This window comes from Mus caroli, unplaced genomic scaffold (genome assembly GCF_978045245.1).
Source record: "Mus caroli unplaced genomic scaffold, Mus_caroli_1 scaffold_1, whole genome shotgun sequence".
NCBI lineage: Eukaryota > Metazoa > Chordata > Mammalia > Rodentia > Muridae > Mus > Mus caroli.
In genome coordinates, this window is record NW_028227256.1 from 75478046 (window position 1) to 75502679 (window position 24634).

At 44.5% G+C, this 24634-nt stretch overlaps 1 protein-coding gene across 1 annotated transcript in view; it reads left to right on the plus strand.

Annotated features, from left to right (window-relative positions):
* Sgpp2 (sphingosine-1-phosphate phosphatase 2) overlaps window positions 1–24634 on the plus strand; it is a 109023-nt gene that overhangs the window by 59454 nt on the left and 24935 nt on the right. The window contains exons 3-4 of the mRNA XM_021158469.2: window positions 20095–20274; window positions 22992–23081. Of these exons, the coding sequence (XP_021014128.1) occupies window positions 20095–20274; window positions 22992–23081 (270 nt within the window). The remainder of the gene's footprint in view (window positions 1–20094; window positions 20275–22991; window positions 23082–24634) is intronic.

A 24634-nucleotide genomic window follows, 5' to 3' on the forward strand; every position in this document is an offset into this window, starting at 1 on the left:
GGCATGCTGAAGGACTTGCAGAAACCTCTAGCTTGGAATCCGTAGGTTCCTGAGCAGCAGTAAGCTTCTTTCCTTTTGTACCCTCACAGTGTAAACAAATAAAAGGATAGTAAAATCAGAGATGATGTCCTAGTGAGCTTTCATCGTTAGCTTGACACAGTCTAGAGTCACCTGAGAGAGTCGATTGAGGATGTGCCTACATTGGGTTGGTCGGTGAGCGTGTCTGTAAGACATCCTCTTGGTTAGTAATTAATGCAGGAGGGTGCAGCTCACTCTGGGCTGTTCTGTTCTGCACACAAATCCTGGACTGCAAACAGCATTCCACCACGGTTTTTCGTTTCAGACACCTACCTTGGGTCCCTGCCCTGGCTTCCTGAATGATGATTGTGACTTGGAATTGTCAGATGAAACCACTGGTTTCTCATAGCAATCAAGTGAGACCAAGACAGAGGGTTTCTTTACTAGGCTGTAAGAAAGGATTCAGGCGAAGGAGACTGTTGCACCCTCAAATAATATAAACTGGGGGCTTGATGCCACCCCACCCCTCCATCACATGCCTGGTAACTGTGTGAGGGCTGCTCAGACAGGTGTTGTGAAATAAAGAGAGCTCGAGGGACTGAAGAGGTGGCTCGACTGTCTGTGCTTTGAGACCTTTACCCTTTTGGAGGCTGGATTCAGAAATTTAAACCTTGATTTATAATAAGGAAAGAGTTTAGAACATGTGTCCAAGATGGGCTTTTTATATTCTCTGCAGAAGTCGCTGCAGAAGTCGATTAAGCAACAAGGTATGTTTGACTCGTTGATTTTAGAGGGCAATCAGAGGGGTGTGACTTTGACATGGAAAGAATTAAAGCAAGAAAACCCTGCCAAGGTCTGAGTTACACTAAACCAGGTGCCTGTCTTTGAAAACAAAACAAAACAAAACAAACAAAGCAGCAGTAACTTAAAATGCTGTGTTGGAGGCTGCATGGACTTGCCATCTGTCTCTCTTGTGGATGCTAGCATTGAGTGTTTATGCATATCTGAGACGTGTGTCTAGGAAAACATACCAAGGGACGTCTCAGGGTGTATTTCTTTAAAACCGAAGCATAAAGAGCCACGCATGCGTTAGAACCTGGTCCAGAAAATGTGGGTGGTAAGTGGGACAGCAGTTCTGTGAATGAAATTTTCTGAAAAGCTAATTTGGGTGACCAGCACCCAAATTAAAACATAGAGCATCTTAAATACGCCTTTGTGGTCATTTGGATATCTGCCAACCTTTACAATCTGAGATCAATGCATTATTATCGTCATTGTTATTAATTACTGATTCTGGGGATTGAACTCGGGACATTGAACATGCTAAGCATGCATCTGCCACTGCATTGTACCACCGACAGCTACACTCCGATTATATGCGTTGAAACAGTAAATGTTGATACAAACGAGACAACCAGCAGAGTCCTCTTTGAACACATCTCATAGAGCATTTTCCAAATCTTGCAGTCTCCCAGACATAGCAAGCCTAAGTATCTCTCTGTCCTTTTGAGAGGGGAAAGGGCCATAGAACCACGGGTTTAATGCATTACACCCATGTTAGCCACAGTAACACTCATCTTAAGCTGACTGGGCACACAGCCACTAAATCCAAAAAGAATTGTAAGAATGCACTGTCCCTTTAAGATGAGCTGTTTATAGCAAGGGGTCTGCTGCCAACTCCTCACCTCCCCTGTGGAGACAGATGGCTCTAAGCAAATTTGAAATAGGTAGTGTAGCATTTCTGTCTCAGGAGACAGGATGTGAAGGGCCTCTATAGCATGCCTGTAGAGCCAAGAGCAGTCCGGCCTTCCTTATAATATAGAGTGCTATTTTGGTAATTTCACAAGAGCATGCCCTTTCAAGTACACTCGTAAGCACATTTAGCTTTGATTTGTACACACTAATACTTACTGTGAAGCAACTGAGCATGGGGAGCTAAGAACACCCAGAGCTCTCTCCCAGCCTCCCCTCCTGCCGTCCTTATCCTACACTGAGCCTAAAAGAAATGTCTTTGACAGAGAAGCGCTTGCATGCTCTGATTCCACCCATTTCCCTTTCACAGAAGCTCAAGGCTCTTTTCCAGAACTTACCTTGAACGACTTCTATCCAAACATTTTCTTTTAAAGGTTAAACACAGCAAAACATTTTTTTAAAAAATGGTTTTCACTATACAGCTGAGGCTGGTCTTAAACTCAGAATCTGCCTAGCTCCGCCTGCCAAATGCTAGGATTATTCGGTGTACAGCACTGCGCCAGGCCTTGTGCTCTCTACTGCAGTAGACGCCTATGGCTTCTCGCAGGAATCCTTCTGTACGAGGTCCCTCACCTAAATCCTCACTTAATTATGTTTGCCAATGATACTGCATAGCTAAGCCTCACCCAGTGTAGTTTTCACTGCCAAGAATCATTTGGGGCCAAAGTTATTTTGTGGTTTGTCCTTGTTACACGGCCCATAGTCCTTGGTGTTGCGGGTGGTCTCTCAGCAACACATCCGCAGTCTTTCTCCAGCGGAGCCGCACACAAATAATAGGAGCCCCCTTCCCTCTAGGCTGGCAGTTAACAGTCTAGATGGGAAGATGAAGTAGACGCGGTAAGATTGTTGCCCACGTCAGACTGGCTTTCTGATTTCACTGTTGCAGACTCCTAAGCATTAGTCAGAACTATAATCAAACATAATGGCAAAAGCTCCTCCCACACAAAATAGGCAGCGGTCCCCAGTCTTTGTTCTTAATGTGTTTTAGGGCTGCCTTTTCCAGCTGTAACCGGAACTGCCCCCCAGTACCTCTTCAGATGTGTTCGAACAGCCTCCCTCTCAGCTTCAGGCCTCCTAATAGCTCACAGGCAGTATTAGTGATGAGAAGTGCTGTGTTACCTAAAAATACATGAAATTTAAAATCTCTGAGTGTTCCCGAACTATTGATAAACTGTGTCAAATAACAATGGACTCCTCTATAAGCCACCCGGCTTATTTGCAGTGGTAAGAGTTCTGCCCCAAGCTTTCCTTAGCCTTCTCCTATGTGTGTATGCGAGTGTCTGTACTAATGTATATATGCTCAGTATCAAATGGATATATGTGTATACACAGATAGTTCAATTGAGGTTATACAATTTTATTTATTCATTTGTGCGTGCGTGCGTGTGTGTGTGTGGTGTGTGTTAGCATGTGGCGGTCAAAGGATAATGTTGTGGAGTTGCTTTTCTCTTCTGACACCTTGTGGGATTTGGGAATTGAACTCAGATTGTCAGACTCTTTTGCAAATGCCGCTAGCCTAGTGGTTCTCAACCTGTGGGGCTCGACCCCTTCGGAGGTTGAGTGACCCTTTCACAAGGGTTGGCTAAGACCATCAGAAAACACAGATATTCACAGACCACAAGAGTGGCAAAATCATAGTTTTGAAGTAGCAATGAAATAATATTATGGTTTGGATTAGCACAACATCCGTAACTGTATTAAAGGGTCAAAGCATTAGGAAGGTTGGGATGCACTGTTGTAGCCTCTCTCTGAGCCGTCTCACCAGTCCTGATGTTATGCAGTTTTAAGTAGATGTAGTGACACCTGTATAGATAGATAGGTGAGTGACTTGTTCATTTGCATTCCTTCCTGTGTTTGGTAGATCACCAAGAGCAAGACTTTTCATCTTAAATGACTGAATGGCCTCTCAGAACCCAGGGAGCTGCAACAGAGAGAGTCATGAAACACACCTAACCAGCTTGCAGTTTTCCTGTTCCCCGTGTCTTTTCTAACATTCGTTTATTTATGTACATGTATATGTGTACATGCATGTGCACCGTATCATTCATTTGAAGGTCAGAGGACACCTTGTGGGAATCCATTCTCTCCTTCCGTCATGTGGGGTCTAGGGATAGGACTGAGGTCATCAGGCTTGGCAGCAAGAGCTTTTACCCCGAGCCAACACCCCAGCCTAGGTCCATATGTTTTCAGGTCTCCTACTGATGTTTTCCACATCAGTGGCTAACATGCAGTTTTCTAAGGAACCAGGATTGTGCATTTGAAATGTGTCTGCTCTGTTTGTGGAATCAGAGCCACTGATGATACCTGCAAGCCACCAAAGCTCCTGGGTCCCTAGTCCTCATTCGTGTATATTCTACTTCATGCTTCTTGGCTGATGTTCCCTGCCTTCTAACCTCTCCCCATCTCTTGCCTGCTGCCCCAGGCCCGACAGGACCATCATCCCTACAAATGCCATTGACCCTGCATCTGCATCTGCATGTGCATCTGCATGTGCATCTGCATGTGCATGTGCATGTGCATCTGCATCTGCATCCTGCCAGATGGCTCATTACCCTCATCTGAACCTGGCACCTGCCAGGAGCTCAGTTAAGGCCTGGGTTAAATAAATAAAGGTTATTTCTATAAAGATGATTTAAGAGGCTGGTGTGGACTACATTGCAAGACCCTTCCTGAACTAAAAAGTACATAAGATGCCCTTAGGTCTATGCATAGAAGATGTATATGAAACATCTGGGTCCTGTCCCCAAGAGATCAATTTCTGCCCCCACCCCGTCTCTCTCTGTCTCTCTCTGTCTCTCTCTCTCTCTCTGTGTGTGTGTGTGTGTGTGTGTGTGTGTGTCTTTCTCTCCTCTATTCTTTCTCTCTTTCTCTCTGTCTGTCTCTCTGTCTCGCTCTCTCTCTCTCTCTCTCTGTGACATTGCAAAATTTCAAAACATCTCAAATCTGAAACATCTATTATCCCTAGCATTTTGAATATAAATAATGATCCTAGAGTAGTTCTATATATTTCTGAAGTGCTATAAGACCTTTAAACCAGAGGTGTCATTGTGTTCTAAAAAAACATCTGCTCTCTGCCAAACTGTTGACAAGCCTCAATTTATTAAATTTACTCATCTACTAAACCTTGCACAAGAATCCACTCTGTGGTGACCATTATATGAGGTGATGGGAATTAGGCACAGGAAAACACACACACACACACACACACACAAAACCAGATTCCATTGTGCTCTCGTGGGGCCACATGTAGGCAATATAGACAGTGACAAGCAATGGAAGAATGGAAGATCCTTGGAGTCATGGTCAGGACATGGCCAGAGCCCCCTCCCGCACTTTAGAAAACTAGGCATTTTACTCAAGCTTTTTAAACTTGAGCCTTGATAGATGAGAAGAACCCAGCTATGTGACTATCCAGAGGGGAAAAACACAAGAAAGAGCTCACCACATGGAGGATGCTAACAGATCATATGACTGAGTAGAGGAGGGCACTGCTTCCTTCTGGAAGCTTCCAGGGTTCCTATGCTCCTGGTGTGCTTCCCACAGAATTCCTTTTGTCCCCTTGTGTCCAAGCAGCAGACCTGAGCCCAGTTCTGCCTCAGCTACCAGCATCCCTGAGACCTTGCTTGTTTCTTCCCTCGGTGGGTACCTAGTTTGTTTCTTCCCTCAGTTCCTAGCTTCGCACATCTGTGAAATGAAAAGGTTAAAGAGGTGGTCTCTACTCCAGACCCTGATGCTATTAACATTAATGTCTATACACAAAAAAGTCACTGAATCCCCAGAGGTGTCATTCTTTCATTGAGTTCATCAAACAAAAGTGTCTGAGTGCTTAAGGAGAGCCAGGTACTGTTTGAGACGTTGAGTAAAAACATCCAACCAGAAAAAGAAAAACAAAACAAAACAAAAAAGCAAAATGAACAAACAAAAAAATCTAAGGCAGGGCATCCATTCTGGGTGAGGGATAAGGATAATTAAAAAAAAAATGTAATCCCAGTACTTCAAGGTAGAGACATGAAGGTCAGAAGCTCAAGGACATTGCTGGCTTCATAGAGAATTTGAGACCAGTTTGAGGCACATGAAACCCAGACACAGACAGACAAAGGAAGATATAGGGAGAGGTGACGTCATAGCTCGATAGGAGAGCCCCCACCCCCACCCCAGCTCCTGTGAAGCCCTGGCATCAGCCTTAAAAGCTACAAGAAAAATACTAGAGAAAACTCGTACCGTGCAGTCGAAGTGTGAGCAAGGTTAATTTCTATGAGGAAACCCAAAAGATATGTAGGGTAGGAGTGAGGTACATGCCATGCTATGAGGGTCCCTCCTGAAGCGTGGTCTTTGGCACAGGCTTGACTTACGGTTGATTTGTCACACTAGAACTATTCTATTTAAGCCATTCTTGAACGTTTGAAATGTGTGGATATCCTTCTGCACTGATTCCTGTTCTTGTTTAATTGGGAAACCAATCTTCCCAAGTCGTAAACAGCCTGACAGGCCAACCTTAGTCAGAGAGCAAGATTTCAGGAAACGTTAGGACATCTTTCAGTTGGTGTTACCAGTCTTTAAAATAAGACGTGTGCCTTACGTAATTCAAATCTTCATTTGGCATGACATCCAGCAATGGTTCTGTTCGATTCCTTTCCTCTTAACCATCACGTGAACCTCGTCGGCCTTCTAGTGGAATGTTGAAATGGCAGAAGGGTAAGAGTGTGTCTGTGTGCCCCAAAGGCAGATTCTTGCAGGCTCAAGTCAAACCTTTCTCATTAAAAAGGGTCATGGGGAGGTTACTGGTTTGGCTATAGCCCTGTTTGGGAGATGTGAATGGTGTGACCAACAGACCCCCTAATAGCCTCTCAATAACTAGAGTTAATCACTCACTGGCCAAGTAGGCAAGCAATGAGTTCTAGCTCTCCCTCTGGCTTTGCCTTGCTGCCCCAGCCTTCTTCTTTGCTCCCTGCAGTGAGCAGGCGTCAAGCTGGAGATGTCCCAGACATTCTGTCCCTTCCTGCTTAAAGACTGGCTCTCCAGGAGGGAAGCCATCTCACCCCATGGGAGAAGGGCTTTCTTCTCTACCCTGAGAATCCTTATTGGAAAGACATGCAGCCAAAGAGAAGAAGAGGCAGGAAGAAAGAGAGGGGGAATGACAGGGTTTCCCAGCAAATATTTTGGCAGCCAAAAGGAAAACCTTGGGTTTTCAGGGATCCTGTAGGCTAGAGAATGCTTATATGTTGTTAAAGCTTTTCAGATTCATTATCACCTTCGTTTTTAGACTGTATTCATTCAGGAGGTAGTGAGTTACTTTGTTTGGGATTGAGCCCTGTAACTTGATGTCTTTGTTTGCCCCATCAGAGAGTTCTGATACCCCTTGCACAGAATATATTAGAGCTGAAGAAATCTGACCGAAAGTCAGAAGAACTGGATGCCAGTTCTCTGTGCTAGAGACCTTGCGCGGTTATGTTCTCCCCTTTGGCTTTACTGGAAGTACCTCTGAATCCCTTGGCAGGCAGAAACATGTTGCCAAACGGACAGCATTAAGCCACAGGGTCAAGGGCACTAGACTTTTAGTTAATCTACCTTTGGGGTGCTCATCCCAGAGATAAGAGAGCCTCCACTTGAACCTCAGAGGTCATGGAAGAGAGTTACAAAGTTGAGGCAGACCTCAGGAGAGAGGCTGAATCTTAGCCCAGGAACCAGTTCTGATCTATGAGGTATGCATTTGTGTTCCCAGCTGTGTTGTGCTGGAAGAAGCGCACAGGGCCTGATGATAACTGTGGATTCTAGCTTTCACTTGAAGGTCTCTTTTTACCCTTGAAGGAAGAGACGTGAGGTAGAAGCAAGGAAGGAAGTCAGTGACAAACAGACGGGGTTTGATAGTTATGCTATTGATTTGAGGGTGCCGAAGAATACACCCATAATTATACTCCTATAATCCTAGCACTCAGGAGGCAGAGGCTAGAGGAGCTCAGCAGATTTGAGGCCAGCCATGACTACACAGTGAGTTCCAAGCTATCCAGGTTACACAGTGAGACACTGTCTTAGAAAATCACATACCCGATGTCTAGATTGTAGGGCAGTTTTGCTACTCGCTACTCGCACTCACCCCTGATTGTGAATATTGTGCTGACAGTCGAGTGGTTGGAAATGAATTTGAAACTAGCTTTTCCCAGTGTTGGTAACAGCCCATGACATCAGGCAGAGGATGAAAATAGACGTTGGATAAATCACTGGAGGAGTCCATTTGGCTGTGCCCCTAGATTGCCCTAGCAGACTCACATTCAGGGTGCCTCTCCCAAACTGCATCATCCTAAGTGAATTTTCTCCCTACTTCCTGCAGTTATGGATCTCATAACCTTGTTAGGCTTCATATTGAGTTTATAATCCTCATACGTTCCCTTCGCTCTCCATTTCCGCTCGTCTCTAGCTGCTAATTCAGTTTGTCCATGGGCTGCTGATAACTGAACACCTCATCATGGACTGACACTTCCCCCACATATGTATGGCTATTTTCACATGAGGAGACGTGGCTGGTAACATCCACTTTCTGGACCAAGAACGTGGAGACCTAAGAGGCTGGGGGATGGTTGCCTTTTGTCTTTGACATCTGTTTCATTGTTAAAATGGAAATCCTGAGATGCTGGACTTTGCTCTACCAATCCTCTGAGCACACAGGCTTCTTCAACGATGTTTCCCTGTTGGAAGTGGTTTTAATCCTGTTGGTTTTAGCAGGAGTTGCATGAGCCAGTGCCATCAGACAAGACTTCTTTCAGAGCTAGCTGCTCATAAGAAAAGCAAGTCTCTGAGGCTCTGCAGATGCCAGTCAGAACCCGGATGGGTGGCTTTGCTGTATCCCTCAGGGTCTAATAATTCAGAAGTAAATCTTTCTTATTTCTTCGGTGTGGCCGTCCCTCAAATCTCTGTTTCCTTCCGTTAAGAACGTGGGCAAAAAAAAAAAAAAAAAGACTAAAAAAGAGCCAGGCAGTGATGGCACACGCCTTTAATCCCAGCACTTGTGAGGCAGAGGCAGGCGGATTTCTGAGTTCGAGGCCAGCCTGGTCTACAGAGTGAGTTCCAAGACAGCCAGGGCTATACAGAGAAACCCTGTCTTGAAAAAAAAAAAAAAAAAGAACGAGGGCCAGTGACAGATAGTCTCAGGTGGCCTTAGCTTCAGCAGCTCAGAACATGGAGAGGCCATTAAAGATAAATAAAACAAATAACAACAAATCAAAAAAAGAAAAAAAAAACAAACTAACCCAAAACCCACCTTTTTATAAAAGGAGGTCTGGGAGTTTTGCCTAAAGTCAGGTAAAAGTTGATGGGGTCAGCTGAGTGGGCCTCCCTTCTCCATCTGTGAGGAGATATTGAAGGACAAGAGAGGGACATATGATTGCATCTCTTCTTGTCTTGAGTTAATTCAAGGCTAGATAACCTTAGAAGCTAGATCTGTCCCAAGACACACCAGTCAGGATGCCATTTAATGATCTTCATGCTTTTCCCAGCTCATTCTTGCCCCTATCCCCAGCAAACCTGAGATATTTTACAAAAGCTCAATTTAATCTTGAGTTACTTTTTTATTTTGTTAAGGATTTCAGATGTTGGTGCTTCTGTTAGAAGGAGACAGGGAAAAGGAGGGAAATCTATTTTATGACCATCTCCTTAGAGACAAATACTTTCTTAGTCTTCACGATGAAACAGAAGTTTTCTTGGGTACTGTTTGAATTCATTTGGCTTCTGAACTTCAGATAGCAAGTAATAGGAAATTTTGGATAATGAAACCCTTTCTTACTATGTATACATCTGGCCAGACAGTTGCCTGTTTAATTACAAGAGTTTTAATAGAAACAAAAAAAGATCTTTTAAATCTATTGAGAATCAGATTTCAGAAAACAAAAATTTGGCTTACTTTCACTAATTCATTCATATTCTGGGCTAGTTGTAGGGCTTGAGAGATAAAATATCCATATACTAGCCACAGTCACATAATGATGAGTTACCTATAGGTAACTGTGTGATTGTAATAATACTGTTGTGATTTCTAACTGCTTAGTCTGCAAGATGATTTTATTTTGTTTTATTAATTTAAATATAGACATTGTAGATCAATCATATTTCTCAAATATAATTAACAGGGGGTTGGGGAAATAGCATAAGTAAAGTGCTTGCTCAATGAATATGAGGATCTGAGGTTGGATTCCCAGCGTCCATATAAAAGCCAAGCATGGGGGTACGTATAGATAACCCCAACATGGAGGGTAGAGATAGGTAGATCCGGGGGACATGCTGGCCTCCAGCTTCAGGTTTAGTGAGATACTGTCTCAGAAAAGACTGAGATACAAAAAGACACAGGACATTGATCTCTGGCCTCTACAGCTTATGTATAGGCTGCACAAACATGTATATGTGTGAGCAAACACGTATACATCACATATACACGAATACATTAGACACATACACACAATCACACACATCTATAAGACAATGTTTTCAGGAATGTTTCATTAAGTGTTCCACCAATTTAAAGCATAATGTTAAAGGAATATTAGCATGACTTACATGAGGGGAAGAATCTGGGAGGAAGTTTTGCACTTTGAGAAACACTTGAGGACAGTGAACTTGGAGCTCATGAGAAAAACCTCTTCAGCCAGATTGGTAGGAGGCTCACGGGAAAAGACTCCAAGCCACTTAAAACTTGGCCCAGCCAGGCTTGAAAACACATGATAGCTGGTCATTAGGCTGTTCTGGCTCCATCGTGACCAAGGGTAAACTTGGCTACTCAGTGGGGAAAGCAGGTAGTCATTATGTGTGCAAACATCTCTAATAGCCCACAAGATGCACCACGCTCAGCGTATCTCTTTGCCACCCTAGAACTCCCATCTAAATCCCATCAGATTTATCATCCATTTTCCCATGTGCCTACACACATTTATATGTAAATCCATTTAAAACATGCAAATAGAAGCTAAATATATTCTCACAGCATCTTGGTTTTCTCATTTAGCTGTAATTGCGTTTGAATGTTGCATAATTTGTTTAGCCACTGTTCTATCATGCATATTTACAGTTCTCAGCGTTTTGTTGTTGCTTGGGTATTTGCTTATTTGACAGAGGTGGGCTTCTGTGTGGCTTTACTTTTATATCTATCGGATGACTCCTAGGACTGAAGACCCTCAGTGCTGTTATTACCCAAGAGGGAGTAAAAGATTGGAACCTTCCCTTGGTGGGACAATGGTGGCAGGTATTTGGTAGTTTTTTTCACATCAAGAGACATCTTCATTCTTCAGCCCCTAACGGCCTCCACTGAGCTCCAGCTGGCTCTAATGCATTGATAGAACTTGGCCTATTTAAGGACCAGTCTCTGTTCTCGGACACCATATTTGCTCCCGTCTGCCTTACAGGTGTAGTAGGTTTGTCAGGTGCTAAGTGGTGATTCATTGTTAAAAGGCAACAGCATTTGAAAGGTTAAGTTCAGCTCCGCTACAAAACTCTCCTGTTGGCCTGATGTGTCTACATGCTTACAGATTCTACATCTGTAAAACAGAGGTAATATGAGCATTACAGTAATATCTGTGAATAAAAAACCCTCTGGGGGAAAAATCTGTACTTGAGAGTAAGTGTTGTCTGTAGAGGGCTTTGCAGTGACTTTCCTGCGGTACACAGCACATCTATGCATTATTGATGGTTGTGCCTTTAGTGTTTCTCTTCAACATTTCAGCAGCAGATCTGCACTTGATCAAATGGAGCCTTGGGAAGAATGAGTGTCAGAACTATATTGGTTCTTTTTTTCCCCTCACCTGCCATTTGTGCTTTGGCCTTACGTATTTTTGTAGAACTTGGGTATGCAACATCTGGCTGTTTTCCTCTTTGGTGCAAGGTGTTTGCTCCATTTCCTTGCTTAGTTAGGTGCTTCCAGCTCGAGGATTGTTTGTTTTGGTTTTTTTCTTTTAGTTTGAAATGACATGTCTCTTCCATTGTCTCACCCACACAAACCCACACACCAGCACAGACCCCCATCACACCCATAGTTAAAGGGCTCTGTTATTCTTTTTAATTATTGTTACTAATAAAATCAAATCCAGAAGTATGAACAGACATGCACCATTTGAAGACGTTTCTGAGTGGATGGGAGGCCTCTAGGATGCTCCAGAGAACTGCTTTTAATCCCTTCCCTGAAGCAAAAGGAGAGCCTGCAGAACAGTGTGTATTCCAGGAGGGATACAAATAAGCAAAACAAAACTGAGCCCGAGTCAACAGGACCACCAGCCAAGGAAGCCTGGGAAGTTCTGGGCTTGGAGACTCCATGGCTGCAACAGAGCATAGAGAAGCTCCCACACTGTGGTCCTGAGGAGACTCATCCCCCAGCTGGTGGTCTGTGGTCTGAGTGCTCACCTCTTAGTACTCTATGGAACTGGGGTGCAGGGGAGGGTTAAACAGGACTGAGGACATGAATTTAATAATCCTAGTAGCTTGCTTCCAGTGACATCAGGATTCTCAGGCATTGTCAATAGTGACAGTGTCAATTTTGGAATAAGGGAATTCAAGGACACGTAGGAGAGACACACTCTGATCTCTGGGGTTTTTTTTTTCTTCCTGTATTATTGTTTTTGTCTGTGCATGTGCAAGCATGACAATGACTTAGTAGTGGTGGAGGCGGTGGCAGTTTTGGTGGTAATAGCAGCAGCAGCAGCAACAGCAGCAGCAGCAGCAGCAGTGGAATGGAGTCTGGCATGGTGGTGCATCACACCTTTAATCCTAGAACTCAGGAGGCAGAGGCAGGCAGGTCTCTGAGAGTTTGAAGCCAACCTGGTATACATAGTGAGTCCCACAGCCAGGGCTACGTAGAGACCCTGTCTCACACCCTCTCCGTCTCCTAAAAGAAGTGGGATAGAGGAGCCAGTGAGGTGATTCGCTGAGCAGAAGTGCTTACTGTGCAAGCCTGAGGACCTGAGTTCAGATGCTTAGTGCCTACATAAACAGTTGGGCACAGCAGCACATGCCTGTAATCCTAGCACTGGGGATGTGGACACAGGGCAATCCCTGCAGGCTTGCTGGCCAACAAATCTAGACAAATCTATGAACTCTAAGTTCATTGAGAGACTAATCAAAAACCAAGATGGAAAACAATACAGGAAGATTGTCAGCACTGAGATCTGGCCTCTCTAGGCACATGCACACACATGTATACATACATGTGTGCACTTGTGTGCCTAATTCTGCTGCAGAAATGTGAATACACACACACACACATCTACCAGAAAACAGAGTGGGTATAAACTGATGGAAAAGCTGTCTCTCCAGGTTAACTCTCCCTGTTCTCTAGTCTCCAACATCTGATGAATGATATGACAAAGTCTTGATGTGAGGACACCTGTCACTGTTATGTAACCGTGAATCTCTGGATGTGATGCCCCCATGGTAGAGGAGACAGTAGACACTGGCTATAGCCAGAAGAAAGATGTTAGGTATGTGTATATGTGTGCAGGTATCATTTGAAAAGGGACTCTTAGTTCTCCCTCCAATCCTGCATCTGCTTTGGCTTCCCCCAGTCCAGGGGCTGGGAGTGTTCTATGTGAAGGACAGGCTTGGGTGGCCAGCAAAGGTATGAGTGTGTAGCTCTGCTTTCAGAACTTCCTTAGCCACTTTACTGGTCACAAAGCAGTTTCAATGATCTTCTGTTTCCTAAACAGTTTAGATTTTATTTACACTATGGTGAAAAGTAAAGCCCTACTAATTGAGGATGTGTTAGACATAGCAGTTTCCTTCTGGATGGTAATAGAGAGAAGGCTGGCACACTAGGAGAAAGTGTATCAGCTTCTCGCCAAGCTTCTTTGAAATCCAGCTTTCTGGGATAGCCATATGTTGGATGTTCCTCTATGGTGCAAGGATGCAGTTCCCATTGAGAGAGTTGGTCCACTGAGCTGCTGTGGATCTGAGAACCACATCTGTCCACTGTGCTTCATTCATATTGCAGGCAGAGTGAACTAACAAAATAGGTTAATATCCAGGGAGAGGAGAGAGCTCAGTGGGTTGAAGGTCATGAGCATGCTATACTCGAAACACAGATGAACACCTTTGTTTCTTTCCATGTTGTTGTTTAAAAGGCGGCAATTTCCTGATAATCCCGTTTTCCTTAGTAATCTAGCCAAGGTGAACACAGGTTTCTTTATTTCAGTATTAGTTACTAATATTAATTCGTATTACATTGCACAACACATACACACACACACACACACACACACACACACTTCTGAGTTACAGAATGGATACAAAAAGCTAAAGAGACTGCAGCAGTTTCAAGAGTAATTTGACAGAAATGTAGATGGAGCCTGTATTAATGAGAGAAGCACCCAAGCTGGCTGCAGGATAATCACTGCCTCTGTAAGTCAGACTACTGTGGAGTCAGGGCAGAGAGGGAGAATGCAGAGCTGACTCCGGCCCAAGGCAGAGTGGGCAGACTGATGGAAACAGAAGGATGGGCAGAGCCGCAGGTGAGTAGACCAGGAACCGAGCTGAGCCGTTGTCTCAGGGTCTTGTTGCTGTGAAGAAACACCACGATCACAGCAGCTCTTATAAAGGAAAACAATGCATCGGGACTGGCTTAAGTTTAGAGCTTAGTCCATTGTCATCATGGTGGGAAGCACGACAGCATGCAGGCAGACGTGGTGCTGGAGAGGGAGCTGAGAGTTCTGAACCCGTGGGCATCAGGAAGTGGCTGCCACATGGAGCATGGCTTGAGCATCTGAGACCTCAAAGTCCACCCCCAGTGACCACTCCCTCTAACAAGACCACACCTACTTGAACAAGGCCACACCTCCTAATAAGGTCATTCTCGATGGGCCTGGGCAGGGGGCATTTTCTTTCAAACCACCACAGGAATGTTGGGAGTACGCTACATATTGGTCCTTATATCACATGACAGGTTGGTGTCACGTGGCAGGTAGACATCTCTTACCATCATAGGAGTTGATGTTCACCTATTTATGGGGTCAAGTCAGGGAATAATACCCTTTCTTTAATCTCATGTATCCAACAAGTTCTTCGGCAAGGTTTCTGTGACGTGATTTTAACATGCTCATGTGCCCCCACCTGTCTCCCTTATCTATCTGGGCTGCATGGTTGTTGCCAGACAGATGGTATTGTTTGCAGGTATACCCAGCCACACAGTCATCTACCCTCAAAAGCTGCTTGTAAATTAGAGTCTCTCAGGGCAATGTGCAGCCCGAAAAGCCAGTCTTCCCCATAATCTGGAGGAACTTAAAGCAGGGTCCACCTAATCACAGTAATAAAATGCTCCATGTACATACACTGTGGCCTGAGCTCAGTCCTCGGCACCCACATAAAGGCTGGGTGTGGTGCATGCCTCTAACCCTGGTACTAGAGGCTGGGAAGAGACAGGAAGATCTTCAGGGCTAGGTGGCCCACCAGTGTAGGGCAAAATGATAACCTCCAGATTTAGTGATTGTCACAAAAAACCCTGTGTCAAAAAAATAAATAAATAAATAAGAGCAATTGAGGAAAATACCTGATATTGACCTCTGACCTCCACATGTGCACACATGTTCCCTCTCCCATGTACACACTAATGCATACACTACATACACAAAAAGAAATCGCAAGCAAGCAAGAAAAAGAAATAGAAAAAGGAAGAAAAAGAAAAAGGGTTAATATCTGTCATCAACCCAAACCCTACAAAACCCCTGGCCATCTCAAAGCACAATGCAAAGAAACCCAGTTAGTTTGCTGAAGCCATTAATGATCTGAAATGCTTCCTGCATTCCCTCCTCCTGGATTTTTGCTTTTATGGCCAGGCCTTTAGGGCCTTCTCCCAAAGGAACAGGATGGATGGTGGCAGTTAATTAGATCCCTTTAAGAAGGAGGGCCTTCAACAATAGAGTGAAGTCCTTTATTCATGGTGAGTCCTGTTGAGTTAATCATTAGACTCTTTAACTGAGACATCAATGAAGAAATGGTTGTCTTCTGACTTTAAATAGTCTTTATTTTTTTTAGATCAGTTTTAGGTTGACAGTAAACCTGGGCAAAAATTACAGCGTTGTCATATGCCCTCTGATCCTGTTGACAGCATCCCACACTAGAGTGATACCTTTCACCTAACCAGTAACCCCACATTGAGGCGTCCTGGTTACCCATAGTTAACAGCTGGCATTCAGCTTCACCCTCTGAGGATTACATCCCTTGCGTTGTAACTAGTAGACAGTGGCATATGTATCATCAGAGTATCAAACAGAATGGTCTCACTGCCATAAACAGACTCTGCTCTGCCACTCATATTTCCATCTCTCTACCCCAGCTACCACTGGTGGCTCTACGGTCCTCAAAGTGTAGCTTTTTCCTGAATGGAATATAGATAGAACTACATTGTGTAGCCTTTTCAGATTGGCTTATTTTACTTAGCATTCTGTATCTAAGGTTCTTCTATGCCTTTCAGGGCTGGATCACTCATTTGTCTCTATTCTGAATAATAGTCCATTCTTGGAATGTACCATAATGCACACATACACGTATATTCTACTAAAGACCATCTTCTTCATTCCCAAGTTTTGGCCATTATGAATAGAGCTTGTATAGATACCCATGTGTAGGGCATATGTATGTGTATATGAATATGATGTATATGTATGTGTATACATGTATAATGTATATGTATATATAAAATTTTCCAACTCACTTGTATAAATGCCTAGTGTGACCCCCAGCTTATGATAAGAATATGTCTAATTTTGTAAAAGAATGTTTTTAAATCATCTTTGGAAGTGATCTTACAATTTTGCTTTCCAGCTAGTGATGAATGAGTTTCTTTTACTCTGCAACCCCACCAGCATGTGGCATTGTCAGGTTTCTGGACTTTACCACTCCAATATGTACATTGCTGTGTTACTATCTAATCAGTGGCATATGGTGTTATTTAACATCTCAGACCCATTCTTCTTTCTCAATTCTGTCAAACCTATAACCTCTATTTGTTCTATTCAGTTCCCAAACACCCATACTGGGCAGCTCAGAACATCTGCAACTCCAGCCCCAGGCGATCATACACCCTCTTCTGGACTCTGTGGACACCTGCAGTACTGTGTGTGTGTGTGTGTGTGTGTGTGTGTGTGTGTGTGTGTGTGTGTGTTTGAGTGCACACACATGCCCCCTACCTCCTCATATTCCTTTGTGACTTCTCCCCTTCCTAGCAAATAAATATTCACTTTCTCTCACTGTGAGGTAGCTCACATTTTTAAGAATTTTATGTGAATTTAGAAGCATTTAGCTGTGCCATTCACTTTGTGTGTTGCTTCATTCTGCAGTATCACTCTGAGCTTCATCTCTATTTAAACATATGTCAGCAGCTCAGGGTTCTTGTTGTTTCGTAGTAGCGTTCCACTGAATGATGATAACACATTTTAGTCCCCTTCTGTTGGGAGTTGAGCTGTTTCCAGCTTGGGACTATTAACAAACAACAAAACCTGCAGTGAGCATCCATAGGCAGAACTGTGTGGCACATGCTCTCCTTTGTTGTGAGTGAATGTCTAGGGTGGCATGGCTGGATCACATGACTAGTTAGGAAGTGGCTGTGCATTCTCAGTGTCTAAGAGAGCTCCAGAATTCTTTATCCTTGCCACTGCCTGATGTGGTTGGTTCCATTTGTCTTAGTCATTCTAGTGGATGTATGCCACTGTACCTCATTTGTGTAACTCCAAAGGTTCGAGTCCCCTAGTAAGCTGTACGGCACTCCCCACTCTCACTTATCGAAGCCTCTGCTCATGTTGTTCTTGCGACCAGAGCACCTCTTTCCTTTCACTCCTCTGAATTAAGACATTTTCCCTTAATACTCAGCCCCAGAGTCTTTGGACCCAAGTGCCTTCCTACATGCAACTGTTTGAGTCAGCTTTGTAACAGAATGTCTGAGATAAGCCACTTAGACAAAAGAAATAGTCATTCTGACTCACAGCTGTGAAAGCTTGAAATCTATAAGCCCTGTTGTGTCGGCCTTGTGGTGGGTGAGGTAGCATATGCTGGTAGAGGAAGCTGCTTGCCTCATGGTGGCCCAGAACCAAAGAGAAAGGAAAAACAAGCTGGTGGCCCACCTAAAGGTCGCAGTGACTCCCATTAGGATCCAAACTAAAGCATGCACCCCACAGAGCTCTGTGAATAACTTCCTGTTGAATGTTTTCTTGTGTTTAACCAGACTCTGTGCAGCCCATTTCCCTACTCAAGGCCACAGAGCTGATACAAGGTTGGCACATCATAGCTTGGCTGTCCTGAGCAGCACTAGCAGAGACAGAGCACCATACTGTGAGCCAATTCTTTACCTGTGTCTTGAAGATTTCAGAACTGTTTTCTCTTGCTTAAAGAGAGCTACTAATGTATCCATTTTCATTTGGATTTTTTTAAAGTTGGAAACAATGTGTAGGTGTGGCAGTGTTTTTAAGGGACCTGAATAATTGTCCTAATTCTAAACATCTTTTGAGCATAGAAGGGAGAATAAAAAATGTAGTCAAAGGGACTTGTAAACTTCAAGAAAATTAGATTTGGTTCAAGCGTTACCCAATCTCTCTTGATGTTATGATTTTAAGGCTTCCGGGCTGTGAGTTTTCAGTATTTTGATTGAATTTGTCTATGACTGTGACATTTTGTTTACTTTGGTGGTGAGGAAGGGGCAGAGGTGGAATGTTTTTAGCAGCTTCTGAGAAATTCTTGGTAGTCGGTAGTGTTCTATGCTCCCCCATCTAATCGCTGGATGAGGTTTTACAGGTTCCTGGGAGGGAGGTGGAGACATAAAAAGAGTGTCTCTAGGAGACTCATTTTGGTAATCAGGGATGGTAAAGAGGCTGTGTTTCAAAGTCCATTGGAAATCACAGTGATGGAATTCATCGGCTGTCAATGAGGCTTTACAGCCTGGGGATTTGTCCTGCTGTGCAAGATAGCCTCTGCAGGGTTTTAACCCAGGCACTGTGCCTCCCTGGGGAGGATACAATGCCAAATTAACCTGCCACTTGAAGTGTGGAGAGAAAGCATCCCTGTGTGGAAATTCCTGGCAATCAGCTGGCTAGTCCAAGTAATTTTGAAATAGTCCTTCATAAGAATTCCATTCCAAGGTGAGACGACTCCATCCACCAGAAGCTAAGCCAAGCCCTGGCGACCATAGATTCTGTTGCCATAGTTAAGATGAGAAGGCTTGTAACTAAGGCCATTGACACACTGACCTGTGCAGGAGATTCTTCTGCCAGAAAGGGGTCCTGGGTTCCTGCATAAATGAAGAGAGGGAGGGAGACAGGAAGACCACCTCAGGAAGATGGACTGGAGAAAGAGAGGGAGGAAGGAAGAAGAAATAAAGGGGACGGGAGTCAGAGAGTAGGAAACAAAGGAAAGGAAAGAGGAAGGGAGGCAAGGAGAAGAAAGGGGGAAGGAGGGGAAGGGAAAGGAAGGAAAGGGTAGGGTAAGGAATAATAGGGAAGGGGCAGGGAAGGGAGGGGAGGGCAGGGGATGGGAGGGAAGGGTAGGCAGGAAAGAGGTTCACCTTGGGTGGTACAGTCTGCCAACCCTGGGCCATGAGTTGAGTTACAAAGGTAGGTACTTGGGTAGACACACTGCTCTCGTCCCCAGGTTCATGGGTCATGGGGTGACCATATAAAGCTCTTTGACAAAACAAATGAGTCTGTGGTTGACAGCCCCATTCATTCATTTTTGGAGATCATGAACAGCAAATCTTGGTTTCTATCTTCTGCTTAGAAGAAAAGATCGTGTATGGGCTGGATAGACGGCTCAGCAGCTAAGCACACATGCTACTCCTGTGGCGGACCCGGATTTGGTTTCCAGCATTTCCAGAGCAGCCCACAACCATCAGTAACTCTCGTTCTAGGGAATCTACACATCTGTCCATGCAAGCAAATCACTCACATACATAAAATAAATAAATCCAAGAAAAAAAAAAAAACGTTTTAAAAAGCTGAGGGAAATTTCTTCATGAAATGACCTCCTAAGGGAAAACTATGTTGAGCAAATCCCAGGTTGACCTCAGACAGTAATTTAAAGCGTGGTGTTTGAAGACACCCTACTTGGCTGAGAGCGACCCCAGACACACACACACAAAGCTGCTTGACTGTTTGTTAAGGATATGACAAAGAGGTTCAATGGGATGATCCGTTGACAAAGTGCTTGCTGTACTGGTATCAAGACCTGAGCCTGCCCTGCAAGACTTTCCCAGTGCATGTCAGGACAGAAGGAACAGGGCTCCAGGTGGGAGCCTGGGAACTGCAGAGAAAAGGTATTTAGAGATTCAGTTATTGTACTTTTTAAAGTTATACTTACCTCTGATCTTTGGCTTTTCAGTTGGTGATGTATATTGGCCAGGTGGCCAAGGACATCCTGAAGTGGCCCCGGCCCTCCTTTCCTCCCGTTGTGAGACTTGAAAAGAGAATTATTGCAGAGTACGGAATGCCATCCACCCACGCCATGGCGGCCACCGCCATCTCCTTCACCCTCCTTATCTCTACCATGGACCGGTATCAGGTAAGGTTGGGGGAGGCCTTCATACCACCCCCCCCCCCGCCGCCACTCACCTCTAATTGTAGAACAAAGGAGTAGAGAGAAGAACAATTCAGAATTTCTCCTAAAACTGTTTTGAGGGACATTAAGATTTATGGGGTAAAAATGAAGGGACTCTGAAACCTGTAGGGATGTTGAACAGTTTCTTCATAACGTGACCATCTAACTTAGCACCCAAATCCGATACATAAACACCTTTGAGGGAGAATGGGCCCTAGAATGAAGAGCAGAGTGTGGGCTGCCTGACATCGTCCTCTCCCTGAGGAAGTGTTTGTCTGAGCTATTGCCTAGACAGACGGGAATCTCTGCTCTCTGGGCTTGCAACAGACACAAAAGGTTTACAATCCTTATAAATGATCCTCCAGGGCAAAGATGATCGCACCAAATCCCTCTGCCAGACTCCCCTGGCCTGGGGCAGGATAGAGTCGGGTACCCCCAATTACCTTCGAAGGATGATGCTGCCCCTGGTTAGGGAACCAGCTACTAGGAATGATGCCTCTTTTATTTTAGAACGATATAAATGACAGGAGATTAATAAACGTTGAAAATAGAAGAATTTCATATCTGCTTAGATGATAATTATAGTAAAGACATTTTCAAAATTTCGTGATTGCTGCAAGGAGGATTTTTTTTCTCCTGCCATCTGAGACACGCCGCCTTGACTTGGTGTTTAATTTCATAAATGCTACCCACTAGCTACTGGAAGTTTCAGATTTCATCGAATCGGGTGGTCTTATGTAGTTAAATGGCTGCAGTGGGTCACCCTGCTCTTTATTCCAGATATCCCCAGCCACTCCATATTCCAAGTTAGTTAGATGCTTCAGTCAGCCAGCATGGTTGGAGGAGGTCAGGGCTGGGTCTCAGGTCCATCTCAGACAGTTGTCTTCTTGGCCACACAGATCTAGATCATTTCCTCAGTGGGACAAGGAATTCATAAGGAATGTATCCAACAAGCTGCACCCACCGTGCTGTAACGTGTTGAAATGCCATGCCAGGACTCAGAAGTATATGAGATCTCATGTCTTGAGTTCATGTTGACTTTTGAGTTAGGTTTCACCCATACTCCACTGCCCAGCAAGACACAGTGGGCCCGGGCCCAGCAGAGTACACAGAGCATCATCAGTACCCAGAGAGATCTGGGAATGTGCTGTCATTTAGGGGAAAAAAATCGTTAAAGACAGAACATCACAATAGCAGGAGTGTGTGGCAGTGGAAGGTTTTCAGAACCTGATGGAAGGGAAGGCATAGGGCAGACTTAATCTTTAAAGGCACGTCTGAGGGACCTTGGTCCACTGAGGGGCACCTCATAATGTTTACATCCACCAAAGTTTACAGCAAATAGTGCCAGACTATGATGACCAGTCACCTGATAGGGCATTTCATTGTTAAACCCAAAATACATTCTTATTTCCCAAATCAAATGCCATTCTAAGGCCCTGTGAGGAGAAGCTGGCTGTAGGAAGAGAGCAACAGTGCTTGAAGCACTCACTTTAAAATATTCCTGCTCCCTCTGCTTCCACAAGTGCAACCATCCCTTTATTCTGACATGGCTCCCGGGCTGCCATCTTGCCTAGAAATCCAAACACTCCCTTAAAGCTATCCAATTACGATGTCCTTTATGGCTGGTACAGTGGGTGTGGTAGTACCCCTAAGGCCTGAGCCAACGCTTGGTTTCTTTCCTATTTATCCTTTCATGATGAATACATGTAGCTACTGGGTTTATTTACTTATAAACAGCTCTAAATGTGGATTTGCTCATTTATTTGTGTATCAGAGCTAATATCTGGCTACAGGAATGTATTCACTTTAAATGCCTTCTGATAAAAATCCGAGGCTAGGTTGGTGAAAGATCTTTAAAGAGAAACTGCCAGCTGTGGTACCACACCTGTAACCCCAGCACTCCAAAGACTGGGGTAGGATGATCACACATTTAAGGCAAGCCTGGGCTACATAGTAAGATCTTCTTTCAAAAAAAAAATATTTTTTAAAGAGAATATTTTCAACCAAGTGTTGCTGGACTCAGTGTTACCTGGAAAAGAACAGAAGAATATTGGCTTCTAGCTCTGTCAGAGCCACTGACTGTGTGGCTTTTTGTACATCTCTCTGGCTTCTGTTGTAAGGAGCAAACATGATGACTGACAGGAGTGCATCCTGTGTTAAAGTCAATGTGGCCGTGACTTACTCTCATGGTTAAAAGCATCAACCTTCATAAAACAGCACTGATTACGGACCCAGAACTGTATTCCTAGGCATTTCTTCCTTACCTGCCCTCATTTTAAAAATGTTTCCAGATGATTAGATTGCTGGTCTGTCTAGGGGACATAAGATTCAGACTGGCCGTTCTTTCCAATGAATCCCATTCTAGACTGTGATATCAGATCAGATAAGTCTGATCAGTCGGGTGGTGCAAGCCTGGAACCTTGGCTACTCAAGAGGATGAGACAAGAAAATCACAAGTTCAAGCCCACTGCCAGCAACTTAGAGTCTGGCTTATTGTGAAAAAAAAAAAATCAAATAAAGGGGCTGGTGGTAGAATGCCTACTTTGCTCTAAATTTACACACACACACACACACAGAGAGAGAGAGAGAGAGAGAGAGAGAGAGAGAGAGAGAGAGAGAGAGAGAGAAAGAGAAGCATTCATCTGAACGTGATCTAATGTCCTTCTTTCTCTCCTCTGCAGTACCCTTTCATTTTAGGCCTGACGATGGCTGTGGTGTTCTCCACGCTAGTGTGTCTCAGCAGACTCTACACGGGGATGCACACGGTCCTGGTAAGGCTGTGGGGGTAGGTGGGGGGCAGGCCTTGTGACTTGAGAGCATTTGGTCTGAGCATTCCTGTGCTCCTTAAGCTGCTAACGTAAGCTCGGCTCTTCGGACTATACCTATGATCCCAGCCGCTCAGGAATCTGAGCCAGGAGGATCACAGGTCTGTGCAATGCAAGAAGACTATCTCAAACTATAAAAAAAAAAAAAAAAAAAAAGTAAAAAGAGGGCTGGAGGCTACAGTGTCCTGCAGGGTTTGTTAAATGAGACACTGTGGGAATATAGACAGACAGACCCTGAAGAAAGGACAGACACCCCTACAGAAGAGCTGGAAGCAGGTGAGCTCTGCCGACTCGGATGAAGGCACCTGCTTCACTCAGCACATTATCTGGTAACCCAGAAGGAGGAGGAAGAAGAGGAGGAGGAGGAGGAGGAGGAGGAGTCGGTCTCAGTGGGAGGTCTCTGTAGGGGACAGTTCCACTGTCGGTCAGTGCGGTTGCTTGGTTTTGTGTACATTGTCAACATCATCGGAAAGCTTTGGTGTTACCACGGGTCTCAGACATTGAGGTCCTGACTTGGCTGTACCAATGTCAACAACCCACATCCACCCGGTGCTTCATTGGCCCCTTACTCTGTTTTCCCCCACAGGAGAAGTGTCTCAGTAGCAAAGTCCTTGTCTTCCATGTTCAAGGCTCTTGGTTCAGCTCCTGGCACTACAAAATCAATCAGTCATCAATCAATCAACCAATCCATCCATCCATCAATTATGGAAAGTCTCAGGATGGGTGGGGAGGGAGGGAAAGGAAAGCAAATATTAAGATAAAGCCAGACTTGGCAGGACCCTGTAATCTCAGGACTTGGGAGATGGAGACAGAAGCTTGAGGTTAGCCTTAGGTACATAGTGAGTTCCAGGCAGCTTAGTGGTGCGTGAGGTTCTATTTTAAAACAAAACAAAACTTATTGGAGTAATAACAATAAAGTGAAATGCATTGGTTGTCACTGTGACAGAGTATCTTTCTGGAAGCACTGACAAGAGAAAACAGTTCTGTTGTCTCATGACTCGAGAGAGAGCAGTCCATCATGGTAGAAGAGGCATGGCAGGATTCCTGGAGGCAGGAGTGTGTGGATTGGAACCAGCGCCTCAGCCCGGCATAGCAGGAGTCAGAGAGAGGCTGATCAACGAGCAGGCTCAGACTACAGCCTTCATGATTGTCCCTTTAGCAACATATTTCAGGCAGCCAGACCCCATTTTCTGAGAGGTTCCATAGCTTCGGAGAATAGTACTATGTGGTCCACTACGAGGAGACTGCATGTTCAAACACATGACCCTGTGAGGGGCATTCCACATTCAAACCATAGATACAGAACTAGACTGACTTTAGAGATTGAAGACAAGCTAAGGGCAGCCATGACTTGGGCCATTTCTTATCACCTTGCTGAGTCACTCCTGACACAGCAAACAGGGCAGAGCTAGCATCCAAGCTCAAGGATGTGAGAGAATTCACATGGGTCCCATGTAGGTCCTCACAGACTTGATGTGAAATCCCAGGGTTCCTGTTGT